Here is a 19269-nt window from a genome sequence, read left to right on the forward strand (position 1 = left end):
TCCAGTATAGGCTGTCGTTTATTGATAATGTGTTGGACAGGTTTAAGTTGGGGGCTGTAGGTGATGACAAAGTGGTGTTCTGTTGTTGGTTTTCTTGGGTCTGTCTTGAAGTGGTTGGTTTCTAGGTATTCGTCTGGCTCTTTCAATTTGCTTTTTTATTTCTCCGGGTGGGTAGTTGAGGATTATAAATGCTTGGTAGAGATCCTGAAATTTCTGGTCTCTGTCAGTGGGATTAGAGCAGATGCGGCTGTAAGATCAAGAATACATATTCCTGCACATCCAGAAATATAATTTATGCTATCATGTGCCGAAAGTGTCCATCTCCTTTGTACATTGGACAAACGTCTCAGACACTTCGCCAAAGGATCAATGCCCACAAAACAGATATTAGACAGGATCACAAAGAAAAAATAGTTTCTTACCATTTCAACCAGAAAGGACACCGTCTCAATGACTTAATTACCTGCATCCTGCTTCAGAAGCCTTTTAAATCTGCACTTGAAAGGGAATCCTCTGAACTGTCATTCATGCTAAAATTTGACACTCTACACATCGGTCTCAACAAAGACGCTAACTATCTTACCCATTACAAAGATAGCTTCCCCAATTATCACCTCTAATACCATTAGCTCACAGACATTTACCTTCCTCCCTCCCCCCCCCCGCATACCCCTTCTGTTCTGAAATGTGATTTGTCCTTTTCATATGTGTTCATTTTTTTTTAATTGTATCCTTTGGTATATATGGTTGTGACTATTTTCTTCCACTATTTGATCTGAGGAAGTGGGTCTGGCCCATGAAAGCTCATCATCTAATAAACCATCTTGTTAGTCTTTAAAGTGCTACATAGTCTGGTGTAGCTGAAACAAAATACAGGACTAACACGGCTACATTTCTATCACTGTCCATTAACACTGATCTTGGGGAAACTAGTTGTCAAAGGTCTTCTATAACTTGGTAGGCAGTAGGCTAGTTGTTCACTTTAGAAGTTACAGTAAAAGCTTTTTATCTGGCATGCTGGGGGAATGAGGGCTGCCAGTAAATTGAAAATGCTGGTTAACTAAGAGGGAAGTGTTTGGGGTGTACTTGTGGGGGAGGTGTGTAGCAAGGGCATGGTAGGAGGCTGCAGGGCACAAGCTCTGGCAAGGGGATTGGGGCACAGGAGGGACTCAGGTTACTGGATAGAGGGGGACGGGTGCTTACCTCCAGCAGCCTCCCATAAGCAGCTCTGCATTCTTGTTGCTTCTGGTGGAGTCCTAGCCAGGTAGCTCTGCTGTAAGTGTGCACAGTACCTCTGTCTACAGTTGCCACCCCCACAGCTTCCATTGGCTGCAGTTCTTGACCAAAGGTCTGGGAACTGCAGAGTCAGCGCTCAAGAAAGGGGGACTGAAATGACATGCCTGCAGAGCCACTTGGTCACACCTTTGCCAGCAATAACAGGGATGGGAAGCTGCTTGTGTGGGCTGTTGGAGGTAAGTGCCTCGCCCAGCACCCTGTGCCTAAACCCCAATCTCAAGCCTCTTTTCAGCCCAAACTATCTCCCAGAGTGCACCCCATAGTGTCTCCTATGCCCTCACCGCCTGTTGGCCACGTACCAACCACATATTATAAACTGAACTTTCCTAGCAGATCAGAAATGCCAGTTTACTGAGCCTGCCATTGGTGAAGTGCTGGATAAAAGAGCTTTTACTTTAGCAAACCTATAATCTGCCTTCCCATAAAGTGCATCCCTATTATTATTTTATAGTCAGAAAGCTTGATTCAATCTACTGCACGAATAACTCATTTCTTCCTAATATTGCTTTAAGAAGACATCAGACAGCATCAGCCTATTTCAAAGGATTCTTTTGTTCCTGGAAAAGGGAGTCTTTCTGCTTCATCTGAATAATACAGCTTTGTACTAGTTACCAATGGTTCAGTATATTCTTTTTCTAAAATATATCCCCTAGGAATCTATTCCTTCCTACGGAGGAAGCCCTTTTGAATTAAAATGGCCTTGTTTTCCCTTTGTGTGCAGTGTAGTTGTAGCCATGTTGGTGCAAATATATTAAAGAAACATGGTGCATGAGGTAATATCTTTGGGACCAAACTTCTGTCGGTGAGCAAGACAAGGTTTTAAGCCACAGAAAATTCTTTTCAGGTCTGGGAAAGAAGCTAAACAATGCATTCTGTTGCTGTGAAGCTGCGAGTATCTTTCCCAGACCTGAAAAGAATTATCTGTGGCTCAAAACCTTTTCTCACTCACCAATAGAAGTTTGGGCCCAATAGAAGATATTACCTCATCCACTTTGTCTGATTTGTTTCACCTTTGGAAGATATTGAGACTTTCATGTTGCTGTACTGGTATGGCTCGCAGATTTGAGTGCCAGTCTCAGGTACTCAACAGTACTGGATGTTCTTGATCTCACACCAAAGATGATGATATAGTCAATCTTTCTAGTGAATTAACTAAAGATTTGTTAGCAAAGAAGTGAGAGTTTTTGAGATGTTAAAGCAGGTAAAATGCATACCAGGTGAATCAGAGTTTGTGGTCCAAATGATAGCAGAGTATCTGCTCAGAGCTGTCCTGTCCATAGGATGCTGGAAGCAGGGGGCCTGGTGCTGGAAGCAGGGGTCAGGCCTGCTATGCATTCACCAGCAGTGGCGGGTGCTGCAGGGAGTAGAAGAACCCAGCTGACTCTCCACTGCTATCACCCAGTGAGGTCATTCTGCTCCACCAGCACTGGGAAGCAGAGCAATCCAGCTCTAGCCTGCCCTGCTCCCCTGAGTGATGCAGCTGGAGCAGGTAAGTGGGAAGAGAGCATGGGGGAAGAGGGACAGATGGTAGTTGTGGGGTTGCAGGTGTAGTCCCAGTGGGCCGTGGGATGTTGAGGCCACTAAAGTGAAGGAAGGCCACTCATGATTGCCCTTTTTTGTATTACAGCCAAGGTTGTGATCTTTTGTTCATGAAGCAAGCCCACTATTGGTGTACTCTGTAGTAATTATCGTGTCCCTCCCTGTGTTCTTCTAATATACCAAGCTAGTTCTTTGGTCTTAGTCATAAACTGGAAACCTCCTGTTTATTTCTTCCTGTAGTTTGTATTGTCTCTGGTTGACTTTTGCACTCTTGATTAGCTGGTGAAGCAATAAAAGTCTGTTTAAATACAGTAAGGGCACGTCTCAACTACATTCCTCTTTCAAAAGAGGGATGTAAAAGAAGCAAATCGAAAGTGCAAATGAAGCGCGGATTTAAATATCCAGTGCTTCATTTGCATATTTGCATCCGAGTGCTTTTTCGAAAAAGGGTTTTTTGAAAGTGAAAGCATAGTCTAAACGGGGTTTTTTTAAAAAGAAAACATTTTTTGAATTAACCCGTAATCCTACAGGTTCTTTCGAAAAAATGGGTTTTTTTTGAAAGAACCCCGTTTAGACTACGCTTTCACTTTCAAAAAACCCTTTTTCGAAAAAGCGCTCGGACGCAAATATGCAAATGACGCATGGAATATTTAAATCCGCGCTTCATTTGCACTTTCGATTTGCCTCATTTACATTCCTCTTTTGAAAGAGGAAAGTAGTCTAGACATAGCCTAAGAGACAGGCAGAAAGGTTTATCTACCTATGAAGATAAACTGGCTCTGTTCAGGAAAGAGTTAACATGGTTAGCTCATTGGTTAATGTTCAGAAGCAGCAGCCTGGGGGGGGGGGCAGGTGAGAGTAGGTATGTGCAGGGAGCCAGCTTAAAAGCTTACTCCCTGCGTGCACTGGCTCCCAGGGAGATGTAGCTCCATGTGTAACTGATATTTTTAGCAGTTACATGGTTTCTTAATTACACTCATTTATAACATCTCTACTGATCATCTGTCTTGTATATCTGAACACAATTTTCAACATATACATAACTCCATACATATTACTACATACACACTTTTCAGTGATGATCAGTGTGAAAAAGGCTTTCAGCAGACACCTTTCATGACACTCTTTGAAAGAAGTATGTCGCTATCAGATCTAAGAGTTCCCACAACAAATGCAACCCTATACCTTCTGCCATTTGGCATTAACATAAGAAAGGCCATACTGAATCAGACCAAAGGCCCAGTATTCTATCTTCCTGGCATTGGCCACTGTCGGTGCCCTAGAGGGAGTGAATAGAACAGGGAATCATCACGTGATCCCGCTCTTGTCATCCATTTCCAGCCTCTGACAAGCAGAGGCTAGGGACACCATTCCTACCCATCCTGGCTCATAGCCATTGATGGAACTAACCTCCATGAATTTATCTAGTTCTTTTTTGAACCTTGCTAAAGTCCTGGTCTTCACAACATCCTCTGGCAAGGAGTTCCACAAATTGACTGTGTTGCGTGAAGTAGTGCTTCCTTTTGTTTGTTTTAAACCTGCTACTTATTTATTTCATTTGGTGACCCCATAGTACTTACGTTATGGGAACAAGTAAATAACTTTTTCTTATTCACTTCTTTCATACCAGTCATGATTTTATAGACCTCTATCATATCCCCCTTTATTCTCCTCTTTTTTAAGCTGAAAAGTCCCAGTCTTTTTAATCACTCTTCAAATGCGACCTGTTCCAAATCCCTAATCATTTTGTTGCCCTTTTCTGATACGTTTCCAATGCCAATATATCTTTTTTTTTTTTTAAGATGAGGCGACTACATCTGTATTCCGTAGACAGGATGTGGGTGTAACCACGGTTTAATAAAGTCAATAAGATGTTTGCTGTTTTATTCTCTATCCCTTTTTTAATTATTCCTAACTTTCTATTTTCTTTTTTGAGAGCCTCTGCACATTGAGCGTATATTTTTCAGAGAACTATCCACAATGAGTCAAGATCTCACTCAAGTAGTTATAGGTAAATTAGTCCCCATCATTTTGTATGTATAGTTGGGATGATTTTTCCAATGTGCATTACTTTTCATTTATCAACATTAAATTTCATTTACCATTTTGTTGCTCAGTCACTTAGTTTGGTGAGATCTTTTTGAAACTCTTCACAGTCTACTTTGGTCGTTACTATCTTGAGCAGTTTAGTATCATCTGCAAATTTTGCCACCTCACTGTTTACCCCTTTCTCCAGATCATTTATAAATAGGTTGAAAAGGATTGGTCCCAGTGCGTACCCTCGGAGGACACCGCTAGTTACCTCTCTCCATTCTGAAAATTTACCATTCCTACCCTTTGTTTCCTGTTTTGGTTTTTTTTGTTTTTTAAAACCAGTTATCAATCCATGAGAGAACCTTCCCTCTTATCCCATGACAACTTACTTAAGAGCCTTTGGTGAGGGACCGTGTCAAAGGTTTTCTGGAAATTTAAGTATACTATATCCACTGGATCCTCCTTGTCCACATGTTTGTTGACCCCTCCCCCGCAAAAGAACTCTAATACAGCATGATTTCCCTTTACAGAAACCATGTGTACTTTTCCTCAACAAATTATGTTCATCTGTGTGCATTCTTTACTGTAGTTTCAACTAATGTGCCCGGTACTGACATTAGACTTACCAGTCTGTAAATGCCAGGATCACCACTAGAGCCCTTTTAAAATATTGACGTCACGTTAGCTATCTTCCAGTTATTAGGTAAATAAGCTGATTTAAAGGATAGGTTACAAACCACAATTAATGGCTTTGCAATTTCACATTTGAGTTCTTTCAGAGCTCTTGAGTGAATGCCATCTGGTCCCAGTGACTTGTTAAGTTTATCAGTTTGTTCCAAAACCTCATTTAATGACACCTCAATCTGGGACAATTCCTCAGATTTGTCACCTAAAAAGAATGGCTCAGGTTTGAGAATCTCCCTGACATCCTCAGCCATGAAGACTGAAGCAAAGAATTAATTTAGTTTCTCCGCAATGGCCTTATCGCCCTTAAGTGCTCCTTTAGCACCACACTGACCTTATTGTCTTTGAGTGCTCCTTTAGCTAGAGGTTCCTGACTCAAAAGCAACCTGTCACTTTCTCAACTGGGTCTTCTAGGCCATTTACCACTTAATTTATTGTACCGCATAAGGAAAGTTATGTATTGATAATTGATATGGCAATTATGGGTTATATTTTCTACATTATTTTTAAAAAATGGTCCCACTTTTTTTATGAAGAATTTTGAATACATGAACATGCCAAAATTAATCTAGAATTACAGTAGCCTAAGAGATTTAGAAATTGCTAAAACCACCTGTAAGAGTGGTGCTTATTATTCTGGTAAAAAATTGTGGGGGCTTTTTGTTGTTTAACTTGATTTATCTCAAATAAGATAGTTCTTCATATATATCTATTTTTGTATTCGAATTTCCACATTTCTGATAGAGATGTAAGCAAGTAGTCGAGTAGTTGACTACTCGCTCCCCCCCCTTGCTGCCTCTGTTGACTACTTGCTCCCCCCCCCCTTCCTCCGACACTCTACAAAGGCAGCAGCACGGGGAGAGGAGGGAAGCAGGAGTTCTGAAATTCACTCTTCCTCCATACACAAACACATCTGTCCTGGGAGCAGGGCAGGAGAAGGGACTCCAAGCTGCATGCGGACAGAGGCTACTCCTCATCCCACGCAGCAGCCTCTCCATGGCGAGCCTGGGCAAGCACCAGCTCCCACCTTTCCACCCCCTATCTCCCATGCTGCTGCCTTTGTGGGAGGCAGCAGTGTCGGGGTGGGGGACAGGTGGCTCCACAGGAGCACTGGCTCCTGCTTCCCCTTCCCTCCCTGCTGCTTCTGATACAGAGGCAGCATGGGAGGGAGGGAATGTGTATTACCAAGAAGGTTAGCAGATGAGCCCAGGCTCATCGGTTAATCATATACTTGAGTACACGTTAACATCCCTAATGTTCACAAGTCTTAGAATATATGGAACTATGAAAAAGACAATGCGTGCGTGCATGCTACAGCCACAGAATGATATTAATTTTCCTGTTTCCCTCCCCTTATAGGGTGGTCAGGTGTCTGGGTTTCAACTGGAAAGTCCAGCTGAAAAGCAGACCTGATAGTGCCCAGTCAGATCTACTGACCAGACACCAAAAGTCCAGTTACTACGAGCTGACTTCTCCCTGTGTTGGGTAACTTTAGCTCCCAGTCTGGCTCTGTAGGCAAGTCCCTCCCTACCAAGGGGAAAGGAGAGGGGGAAAGCAGTAAACAAGGAGGGCGAGAGAAAGAGGAACAAATGAGGATGAGGCTTGGGAGAACGAGAGAAGGGCTCCCAGGGCAGATGTGTTTGTGTGTGAAGGAGGGGGAATTTCAGAACTCCTGCTGGAGTGTCCGGTTTTTAAACATTACAGATTTAGGCCTGTCTCTTTATGGTCCGAAATGAGAGGGTGTCCTGATCAAGCTAGAAGATGGCTGGCTAAACCGGATGTTTGAAGAATCTTGATGAGTATTTTTCTGTACAAAAGTGTCTTAGGTAGCAAGTGATAAAGTAATCTTTTAGGTTTGGAAGTTATAATTATATTTTTGGATACACATTTATTCAAAAATAGTAAATTATTTTAATTATGAATATAATGCAGAGAGGGAAGTATTAAGTTTACCATATTTTGAAATAGGTGTGTTAGGTCTGTGATGGCTTTCTTTTCTTTTTATTAAATGAATTGTTTGAGAGTATCATCAATGTCTCTTGTGCATAAAGGATGCTTATAGCAGAACCCAAAACCAGCATAGAATATTATTTCATACCCTGTAAGGCTGAGTTGGAGAGAGAAAGAAGTACACTTCAGCTTTATGTGTAAGCAAATGCTTCTTTGGAAGTGTGGGAATCAGTGTTTCCTGTAAGCTGTGTGCTTGTGTGGCCACTTGGGAGATATTCAAATGCTGCCCAGCTGATTAGCAGCGTGCCCACAGCTAGGTGTTTGTATCTACTGGTGGTGCACGTTTACATGTGCCTTGGTGCACATAAAAATCTATTCCTCACATAGAAAAAATATGCACATGGATGAAAAAAAATTACATGGAACATTGTGGGAATCTGTAGTGGTCAAGAGGCAAGCTCCACTGAAAGTGAAAATTTATTACTCTAAAATGCAAATTTCTGCTATTTACTAAAGTTTGATGCTGAAACCTAACTGTTTTGAATCTGGATTATTGATTAATGTCCCTGGAACATTACATAAAAACCGGTATGCATAACAGATACAACTGGAAGGTATGTTTTTGGCAGTGAGTGATTTTTATGCACTTGACCCATGAGCTGGATCCAGCCTGCTTGATGTATTGATCTGGCCTCCATGATGCTGAATTCAAGGTGTCATTTCAAATTTCTAGTCTTTCTAGTTGCACAGATACATCCACCTGAATGTGTTAGTGTAACTTTGGCTAAGTCTACACTGGCATTTAACAGTGTTGTAACTTTCTGGCTTAGGAATGTGAAAATAACACTTCCCCTCTTCCCCCCATCACAACTCTGAGTGCAACACTTTATAACATTGTAAAGCTCCAGCGTGAACTTGGCTACACAGAGCGCTGGGAGTGCTCTCTTCCCGTGCTCTGTGTCATGGCTACACTTTCAGGTTAAGGCACTGCTTTGGCTGTGCTTTAAACTTTTTAAGCATAGACAAAGTCTGCCTTACCCGGAAGCAATTGTTTTCTGAATTTTGACTTTCATTTGCATCTTGTTGAGGTATTATTTCTGAAACGTAACAATGGCATTTTAAAAACAAATGTTTAAAATAATTTGGGTATACAACTTTACCTAACTTGAAGTTACTCTGATTGTGCATTCAAAGTGGGTAATGGTACAACTACTAGTTCAATGGGCCCACCTTGAGAAAGCTGCCTAATGGACCACTTCGTTTTTGTTTTGTTTTTTAACTGAATGTTCCTGCAGTCATAAAGTCTTTCAGCTCCCGTGGGCTGCAGTTTGCCGTTTGCCACCAATGGGAGCTGCAAGGCTCTATGGCTACAGAGCCAGTAATTAAACTAGTTCAGTGTTTCTGCTAACAGGTAGCACTGGTTTATCATATATACAAAGAGCAGAAGTGACATTGATGAAAAGTTCTTTGCATCATTTTCTTTCCTGTTCTGTGCAACAGTAGCTTTATTAGAGTCCTAATTGTGCTCTAAGTTACACTGAGACATCTTCCACTACAGTAAATGAAAGATGCCTCCGTGTAACTGACTTGGAAAATTGGCCCTAAAATAGTAGTACAGGCAGTCCCCGGGTTACGTACAAGATAGAGACTGTAGGTTTGTTCTTAAGTTGAATTTGTATGTAAGTCGGAACTGGTACATATTGTAGGGGAAACTCTAGCCAAACATTTCTCCAGAGCTCAGTTTTATTCTCCCACACCTCACTTCCTTCAGTCCTTTATTCTCAAGCTGAGGTGTCTGCTGGGAAAAGACGCTCCGCGTCTCCCTGGTCTGCGGGGGGTGGGGGGCGCTAGCTTCGCGTCTCCCTGGTCTGCTGGGGGGAAGCAGCTAGTGCGGGGTTGCCTCACCCCGTTTGTAAGTAGGGATCCGATGTAAGTCGGATCCATGTAACCCGGGGACTGCCTGTAATTAACTAAGGCCTATATTCCACCCATAGTCTTTGTGCAGATTTCCCATTGGGACAATCCAAAGAGGTGCTAAACTCTGGTAACTCCATGATAGTAGTACTCAGGTCATTTTTATTAATGGGGGATTGGCTGGCTGTTGATTTAGGAGATTATTGTAATTTAGTAGATTTGGTCTACAGACTATAATAAAATGTATTTTAGCCAGTGCTACAGAATATACTTTATAGCCTTTCAGTAAGAGCTCTGTAAATGCATTGATTTCCATACCATTTAAAAACGTTGTTTTTAGGACTGGTGTTACTTACTATATAGTACAAAGTTAGTCCGGAAACTTCAGTTCAATAAGAGCAACTCTACTCACCTAGCTCATCAGGCCAGTCCCACAGTAGTCAGATTACGCACGTGAGTAACACAAATTGAATTTGTTCCCCTATGAAAATCTTGCAAGCATTTTCTTCTTCAGGAAAGAAGGGCATTTAGATCTGTACTTGTATTTATAGACTCTTACCTCAATGAACACACACTCTTTAAAGCTTGATTATTTTGCACAAGTCATGCAAAAGGTATCTACATAGTATTGTTTGCCATATCAGCAATCTGAGCATGTGCCTTATAGATTTTTTTCATTTGCTTCCTCAGATTTCAGGAAACCTTACTGTGCCTTGGATAACCGGGTGTTCCAGAAAAAGAGCAGTAAGTACATTTCACTTGAAGGAGCAAATGGGCTATATAAAGACATTGACAAAATGATTTTTTTTTAAAATGACCTCTAGAAAAATGTCAATTTGAGTATTTGGTAAAACAGAAACTTTTGTTTTTTTGTTTGTTCATAGTAGCCACCATCATAGCCTGTAAATGATACCCCATAAGCAACCATAGGGTATGACTACGCTACATAGGGATTTTTTGAAAAATAGTGTTTTTTCCAAAAAAACTTCAATTACATCCACACTGCAATCGTGTTCGTTCAAAAAAAAAAAAATTTGAAAGAATAGAGGGGTTTTTCCAACATTGGTAAACCTCTTTCTGCTATTTACTAAAGTTTGATGCTGAAACCTAACTGTTTTGAAGAGCTCTTTCAGAAAAAGGCCTGTGTGGACAGCAAAGAGAGGGTCCTTTCGCAAGAAGAGGAAAAAGCACAGGTGCCCTGGTGGTCATTCCGCCCATAGTAATCCAAGCTTACATGGGAGATAGCAACCATTCATTGTGGACACTATCTGTTGAAAAAGCAGAATGCTTTTTCGATGTGCTTTCGCAGTGTGGATGCTCTTTCGGAAGAAGTTGTTTCGGAAGATTTCTTCCAGAAAAGCTTCTTCCAAAAAAAGCCTGCAGTCTAGACATAGCCATACAGTATCTAGTGGTGTTTTAAAAGCCCAAGGGTAAAATCCTAGATCCCATCGTACCACCTTTATGCATGTAAGTAGTCCACACTATCTGTAGTACACAAATAGGGATTGTTTCCATGAGTAAAATGACTTCCAGACTGATGTGATTTGTGTTTAAAAAGTGAAACCAAAAAGGCTGATCATGACCCAAAAATTCAGAGAGGGAAAACTGAACTCATAAGACAACAAATCCTAGTTTATCAGTGCGCTTGATCCATCTATCTGTGTCTCTATTTAAAATATTTGAAGCAGGATTTAATCTAAAATTTGTCAGTTATCAGAGGTGTAGTTTTTATCCACATTTTAGTTATATATCCTTGCCCATTAACCAAAATCTTTCAAACTGGTGTTCTGAAGTGATAAGGAATTCCTAAATAAGTATAAAACTACTTCTATTCAGATTTTCAAACTCTTATTAAAAATATCTTCCAACTTAATGTGTATTTTCTAAAAATAATCACTGTCATAGTTGTGGTATAACAGTGGGAAATAGGGTTGCCAATTTTGGTTGGATGTATTCCTGGAGATTTCATCACATGACATAATCTTTAACTAAAGATTTTTAATTCTTGGAGACTCCAAGCTAGGGCTGTTAAAATACAGTTACATAATTAAATGCATAACAGCTGAATTTTTCAGTTATACGCTGTGAGGTGGGTGGAGACAGGTGGGAGCAGGCTTAAGCCTACTCCCTGTATGCACTGATGCCTGCCGTTCCCCCATACTCTGCTGCTGCCTCTATATCATAAGCAGCAGTGTGTGAGGGGGAGGTGGTTCCGTGGGGGGCAGTATACATGGAGTGCCAGCTTTTAAGTCGACTCTCTGTATGTATTGACTCCTCACTGTCTCTGTCAGAGGCAACAGTGCATGGGCAGGGGAGACTGTACTTAAGCTGGCATGTGCTGGGACCAGCTTCCATTCCCCCCCACCCCAACTGATACAGAGGCAGCAGTGGAGGGGGGGGGGACTTTCATTGCGGAGAAACTAAATGAATTCTTTGCTTCAGTCTTCACGGCTGAGGATGTTAGGGAGATTCCCAAACCTGACCCGTACTTTTAGGTGACAAATCTGGACTTGTCACAGATTGAAGTGACATTAGAGGAGGTTTGGGAATTAATTGATAAACTTAACAGTAAAAAGTCACCGGGACCAGATGGCATTCACCCAAGAGTTCTGAAAGAACTCAAATGTGAAATTGCGGAACTAACAACTATGGTTTGTAACCTATCCTTTAAATCAGCTTCTATACCCAGTGACTGGGAGATAGCTAATGTAACACCAATATTTAAAAAGGCTCTAGAGGGGATCCTGGCAATTACAGACTAGTAAGTCTAACATCAGTATCGGGCAAATTAGTTGAAACAATAGTAAAGAATAAAATTGTCAGACACATAGAAGAACATAATTTGTTGGGCAAAAGTCAACATGGTTTCTGTAAAGGGAAATCATGTCTTACTAATCTATTAGAGTTCTTTGAAGAGGTCAACAAACATGTGGCTAAGGGGGATCCAGTCGATATAGTGTACTTAGATTTCCAGAAAGCCTTTGACAAGCTCTCTCACCAAAGGCTGTTATGTAAATTAAGTTGTCATGGGATAAGAGGGAGGAGTCTTTCATGGACCGAGAACTGGTTAAAAGACAGGAAACAAAGGGTAGGAACAAATGGTAAATTTTCAGAATGGAGAGAGGTAATTAGTGGTGTTCCCCAAGGGTGAGTCCTAGGACCAATCCAATTCAACTTATTCATAAATGATCTGGAGGAAGGGGTAAACAGTGAGGTGGAGAAGTTTGCAGACAATACTACACTGCTCAAAGTAGTTAAGACCAAAGCAGACTGTGAAGAACTTCAAACAGATCTCACCAAACTAAGTGACTGGGCAACAAAATGGCAAATAAAATTTAATGTGGATAAGTGTAAAGTAATGCACATTGGAAAAAATAACCCCAACTATACATATAATTTGATGGGGGCTAATTGAGCTACAGCTAATCAGGAAAGAGATCGTGGAGTCATCATGGATAGTTCTCTGAAGACATCCACACAGTGTGCAGCGGCAGTCAAAAAAGCAAACAGGTTGTTAGGAATCATTGAAAAAGGGATAGAGAATAAGATGGAGAATATCTTATTGATCTTATATAAATCCATGGTATACCCACATCTTGAATACTGCGTGCAGATGTAGTCTCCTCATCTCAAAAAAGATTACATTAGAAAAGGTTCAGAGAAGGGCAGCTAAAATGATTAGGGGTTTGGAATGGGTCCCATATGAGGAGAGATTAAAGAGATTGGGACTTTTCAGCTTGGAAAAGAGGAGAGTAAGGGGGAGGGGGAATGGCAGGAGAGAGATCGCTTGAGCATTACCTGTTCGATTCACTCCCTCTGGGACACCTGGCATTGGCCACTGTTGGGAGACAGGGTACTGGGCTGGATGGACCTTTGGTCTAACCCAGTATGGCCATTCTTATGTTCTTATGTGTAACCATGCATGTTAACTGATGAGCCCAGACTCAAAGGTTAACTGTGTAAACGGTTACACTTTCACATCCCTACTCCTAGCCAGTCCTGATGAGGTTGGCAACCCTAAGGTTCTGAGTGTTAGAATGTATCAATTCAACTGTCAGTAAATCCTAGCTAGATATAAAAACACCTCTATTTAATACATCTAATATAACTTTTTATGCCATCACCAAACCATAGAAATAACTTTCTCAAGATCAAGATGAGAAATAGATATGCTTTAAACAGAGAAACCATGTAGTAAAACATCATAGTTTTTAAAATACAAAATAACTTTAAAATATCAAGCTCATAACATTTAATTTTGAGTCATTTCTCATAGCTTTGCTTGTATATTGTGTAATGCATCCTACACATAAAATTAATCTGGGCTTATGAATAAACATGTAAACTTTGAATTTCATATTTGAAAAATTATTAAAATTAAGGATGGAGGGGAGAGAAGGATTTTTGATATGGTAAGATTATGCTAGTTTTTGTTAACAATTCCTGCGATGGGCCATGCAAAACTTTTTGGCAAACTGCATACAGCAAGTCACATATGGCCTGATGTAAAATCCATTGAAGTCAACGGGAGTCTTTTTTTTTTTTTTTTTTATTGATTTCAATGGGCTTTGATCAAGCTTTGGTATTGCCAGTCATCCTCATTCTCAGCTGCTAAATTACATTAAAGATAACTAAAATTAATTAAATACTTGTGTGTATATATACACTTTTATGTAATTATTTACCGCAGGGGTTTTACATTGTCTTGCTTGGGGGATAGGAAGGCATAAAGCAATTCCTAGTAAGCTGCATTCCACACTATGGTAAAAGGTGGGAACTTCCCCTGATATGTAGAGTCATAGCTATGCTGACCATCTGTCCCAGATTTTTCCGGGATAGACCCCCCCCCCCCTTTTTTTTTTTAATTTCCTGTCCCAGTGTCCCCATGAAACTCTGAAATGTCCTGAAAAGCCCCTAGACTCCAAACGCAGCTAAAAGTGGCTGCATGCTGCTGTTTCTCCTCCCTCTCCCTCGGCTAGGGGAATAGGAGTCAAGGACACTTCCTGGAGGCTTTCCCTGCTGTTTGGGATCCAGCCAATAGGAGCAGCAGGAGGCAGTGACTGCTGGGAGCCTGCAAAAACAAGTAATTTGCAAGGGGAATACGAGGAACTGGCGTGGAGCTCAGCTGGGCTGCGAGGGTGGGGTGCAGGGAATCAGCATGTAGCTTGTCTGGGCTGGTGTGGGGAGGGGGGTCACAGGGAACCAGTGTGGGAGCCAGGGCAGGAGGGACCTAGGAAGCCCAGAAGCCCAGTGGTGGGGGAGAGCGGTTGGCAGCAGGGGGCCTGAAATGACCTCCCCTGGTTTGGAACAACTCCTTATCTGGGACCAATCAGGTCCCAAGGGTGCCAGATCAGGGCAGTCCAACTCCTACCCCCATTCCACACACTCAACCTCTCATTTTTGTCCCCACCCAGAACCTAAGGGGGTCCATAAAATCCACCAGACAAGTAAATCTGGTCTATGGGAAACCCTGAACCTCAGTCTTCCCTGTCCCTTCTCTTGCCCCATGGAGCGCCAGAGGAGTGAGGTGTCTGAGTTGGAGGTCAGCTCAGTGAGGGTTGGGGGTTTGGGGAGGAGTTTTGTTGTTTCTCACTTGTGTTGTTCCCAACTGATTTTTTCTGTATGTCAGTGTCCCCTGACTCAAAAAGGTTATACATCCCTGCCACAAATAAAGAATAGTGATAGAAATGTAGCCGTTTTAGTCTGGTGCAGCTGAAACAAAAAACAGGACTGTGTAGCACTTTAAAGACTAACAAGATGGTTTAATAGGTGATGAGCTTTCCTCTCCCCCTTCCCCCCTCTCCATCCCCCTTCTGTTCTGAAATTTGATTTGTCCTTTTCATATGTGTTCATTTTTTTATTTGTATCCTTTGGTATATATGGTTGTGACAATTTTCTTCCACTATCTGATCTGAGGAAGTGAGTCTGGCCCACGAAAGCTCATCACCTATTAAACTATCTTGTTAGTCTTTAAAGTGCTACACAGTCCTGTTTTTTGTTACAAAGAAAGAAAACATTCCAACCTTTTGTGTTGGACACTATTTAAAATGAAGTTTGATAGACTAACACGAGAAAGTTAAAATGCTTAATCTGTTCAATAATTTAAATTAAACCATTTTCCCTAGGTGCAGAACTAGCAAAATGGCTCAGGCGTAATTATGTAATTGATTATGCGTTTCCCTTAGTACCTGGTGGTCCACAGAAAGGTTTTACATTGAGCCAAGTGGTTCAAGGGCCAAAAAGCTTGAGAACCACTGAAACAGAGGCACCTCCTGGCACTCCCCCTAATAGACCACCTCAGGCTCCCTGCTGCTCCACAAGAGTCCACAGAGAAATCAGGTCTGTTACCACTGTGGTGAAATCATCATATCACTCTGGTGTGAATGATGGACAGACTCATTGTGAGCCTTCCTCATCCAAGCAGTTAAGATTAAAACAGCATGTTATGATGCCACCTGGAAACACTTGAGAGGCAGGATGTATATCGTCTTTCTACAAAAAGGGTTGTCATAACTTGTGTGTCTGGGTAAACAAGCCCTTTGTGAGCTCTATGAAGAGGTAAGATGTTTTGACTTCCAGTTTCAAGGAATTTGTTCTTCTGTGTTTGGGCTCCACGTTGCCTAGCCCTGAATGGAGTTAGCTGTGAAAACACATTTCTGAGTTATTCTGACACACAAAGTGAAACCTGTGCTAAAGACCCCACGTCCAGTGAGAGAAAGCGCTGCTGTCAGAAGAAGTCAATTCAATGTCCCTCCAATTTTTTTCAGAGATCACCTCTACCAGGCAGTGGGGCTTTTACTGACTGGTCCCTTATATTTTTGAAGGGTGACTAAATGTTAACTGGATCTTTTTGGGTAATGTCAACAGATTGCTTTGGGCCTAATCCTAGCTTAACATTTAAATTGGATCAGTCCCGTTGTAAGCAGGTTGGGAAGTAGTTCTATTTGGCAATTATATTATGTAAATAATACGTAGTAATAGGCATTGCCATCATGGTATTAACATGTACATTTCTCAGTAGCTTTACATATAAAATAGCCCAGCCCTCATATTGACTTATGTAGGAAATGTGCCTTTCAAGCAGTGGTGGTGAGGGTTAGTGACATGGTCTTTTCCACCCTGTAATTGTCCTGGGTAGTTCAGTATTGTCATTCTTGTTTTTGAAAATGGAGGACACTTGATAGTTTTGCAGTAATTTCAAAAAATGCAGTTGTAGTACATCTCATTAGGAATGTAAATTCCCATTAATCAGTTAACTGGTTAATGTTAGGTCACACTGGAGCTGCTGCCAGCTCCCAGCCCCCTCTGGAGCAGCCCCTGTCCACAGCAGGCTGGAGTCCCCATGGAGAGAGGGGACTACCTACCGGGCCCTCAGGTTGCCCACAGACAGGGGCTGCTCCAGATGAGAGAAACCCCTTTCTACAGCTAGCCCTCTGCTCCAGCCCCCTCTAATTACCAGTTAATTGGAACCGGTAAGAATCATCTGTGAAGAGGTCTAAGGAAGTTGTCCCACGTAATTGTGAGAAAGGTCTGTATAACTGCCAGGCCCTGAGTCAAATGGGGCTGCATCTACACTGCAAAGTAATAGGTCTCAGATCCTGGACCCCATCTTGAATTGAGGTTGGAAACCTATGCTGCAGTATCATGGCACCCTAGGTCTGGGGCCTGGGTTAATGCAGTTGCAGTATAGTTGCATGGGGAAGGGTCATATGGTGCCCAAACCTAACAATATTGGTAGAGGACAATGGGAGGAGTTTTTAGATGGGTCACATGATGCCCTTTACTTCCAATCATGTATCCATCTTGACCCTGGAAGTACTACCCCCAGGGGTGGGGCCTAAGAGGTAAGGGGCATGGCTATCTCCATTTTTGGTTCAGAAAATATGGTCACCGTAGTCATAGCTCATCTAGCATTTGGGACAATGAGCTATTTAGGGGGCATAATTTCATATAGCATGGAGGGAGAAGAAATGTCACAATTCATTCTAACCCTGTCTGGAAATAGTCTCTTGTATATAAATATACATAACTCGAAGATGCTTTAGAAAAAATGCCTCATGTAACCTATCAATTTTAATGTCACAATCTGCTGGATCTGTATACCTTATTTTGGTTTATGTATCATTTTTGTATTTAAAATTAGAAATATGGGGTATGGAGTGGTTTATGGTTTTAAATGTGCAAATGAAAGCCATAAGGGTGTTTTCAATGCTCTGGCAACTTTAATGACTAGGTGATCACTGAATGATCAACTTATTGGCCTATAAACAGCCTTGTTGTTCTTCCGGTAGTGTCCCCGTGGGTGCTCCACTATGGGTGTCGGGCTCATCCCAGCGCCGCAGATCAGAGATCTTTTAGCTGTTGTCTGATGGACCGCGCATGCGCGGCGGCCATCTTGCGGCTTTTTGCACCGTTTCCAGTCGCGTGGTCCAGCCCCGCCAGTTCCTCTTAACCGTCTTCGGGTATAGGCGGAGAAACAAAGGATTCTAGCCCCAAAAGAAGTCTATTGAAGCTGTAAAGGTATCAGCCCAGTCTGGAGCCAATCCTCAGTGTTCAGTTTAGCAGGTCTTAACTAGACCTGCTAAATTGAATGCCAGAAGATTGATCTCCAGCATGGCATGTGAAGAAATGGCCTTAGTTCAAATGAGCATGGCACCACTGCAAAACAACCTCAGCAAAGCACAAAGTGGTAGCATGAGCAACGCAGAGTAGCTGCATCATTATCAGGATTTAAGCTCTCTGGGCAAAGAGCCATTTACTAATCTGTATTTTGTACAGTGACTACAACAAGGAGGCCCCATTCTTGGTCAGTCAGCAGTTCTGTAATAGAATGATTAACAACTCATATTCCCTGATGGGCCAGACAGCACTTGAGCTGGAGATTTTTCTGCATGAATGGGTATCTGTTTATGGGCAGCACTTAAGTTATACGTCTATCTAAGGCTGCAGTGGAGATACGTCCTCAGTGTCCTGAGCTGACGCCAGTTGCATCTATACACATATATGCACAGATGTTTTTTAAAAAATAATAATTCTCTGAATGAAAACAAAACTGAAGTAGCTCTTCTCCTGCTTTCCTACTGCTAGAAGTTACACATAGTCTCTGGAATCCCTTTCCTCAAACACTGTAGTCGTATTCTATAAATGCGATGTCAGGATGGATTAGTTTTGTGTAATTGTCTCAGAAACAATTGTTTCCGGATGTACCACTGTGACTGTTGGAGCTACCATCCCTAGGGTTAAGCAGTGTAAGGTTGGTGGTGAGGTATGCCCAATAGAGGTGCTCAACTCTGACATTCACTTCCTATCTAATCACATGTTTTATTTGAGGGGAAAAAAATGGCTTGCAGAGTGAATTGGTTGGGATTTTTTTAAATTGCGATTTTTAAATCAAGTTACCAAAAAAGCAAAGACTGACTGTGCTTAGAGTGCATTTAATTTTGGAATAAACCCCATTGTACACACCAGCACTTCTGTTTTTTGAGAAAACAAGTACAGAATGGAATTCCCTTGGAAAAGCTGAGTTATGCTGAAGTAAAATAGTGAATAAATTTATGGCATCACCATTATGGTCTCTGGATATGATGTTCCAAAATAAGGGGTAAGTATTATGCAATATAAAATAAGAAAATGACATTTAATGTTGACTAACAACTCTAGATTTCTCTTATTGCACCTATCTGTATTGCAGCGATACATTCTGGACCTAGTTAACTAATTAAACAAGCCATAAGGATAAGCAAAGCTAAACTTTTTTTCCTAGTAACATCCAACATCGCAAACAACTTGGGAATGTACATGTCAAATCACACTCATTCAAAAAGGCATAGCATCTTGAAGAATGGTGCATTG

General features: G+C 41.6%; 1 protein-coding gene across 4 annotated transcripts in view; it reads left to right on the top strand.

The window, feature by feature from the left end:
* The window catches only part of HDX (highly divergent homeobox), a 148590-nt gene that overhangs the window by 45695 nt on the left and 83626 nt on the right, over positions 1 to 19269 (top strand). For all 4 annotated transcript variants that reach the window (XM_075940764.1, XM_006115323.4, XM_075940763.1 and 1 more), the window contains one exon: positions 10108 to 10161. In XM_075940764.1, coding sequence (XP_075796879.1) covers positions 10108 to 10161 — 54 coding nt within the window. The remainder of the gene's footprint in view (positions 1 to 10107; positions 10162 to 19269) is intronic.

Source organism: Pelodiscus sinensis, chromosome 13 (assembly GCF_049634645.1).
Source record: "Pelodiscus sinensis isolate JC-2024 chromosome 13, ASM4963464v1, whole genome shotgun sequence".
In the NCBI taxonomy this organism is placed as follows: domain Eukaryota; kingdom Metazoa; phylum Chordata; order Testudines; family Trionychidae; genus Pelodiscus; species Pelodiscus sinensis.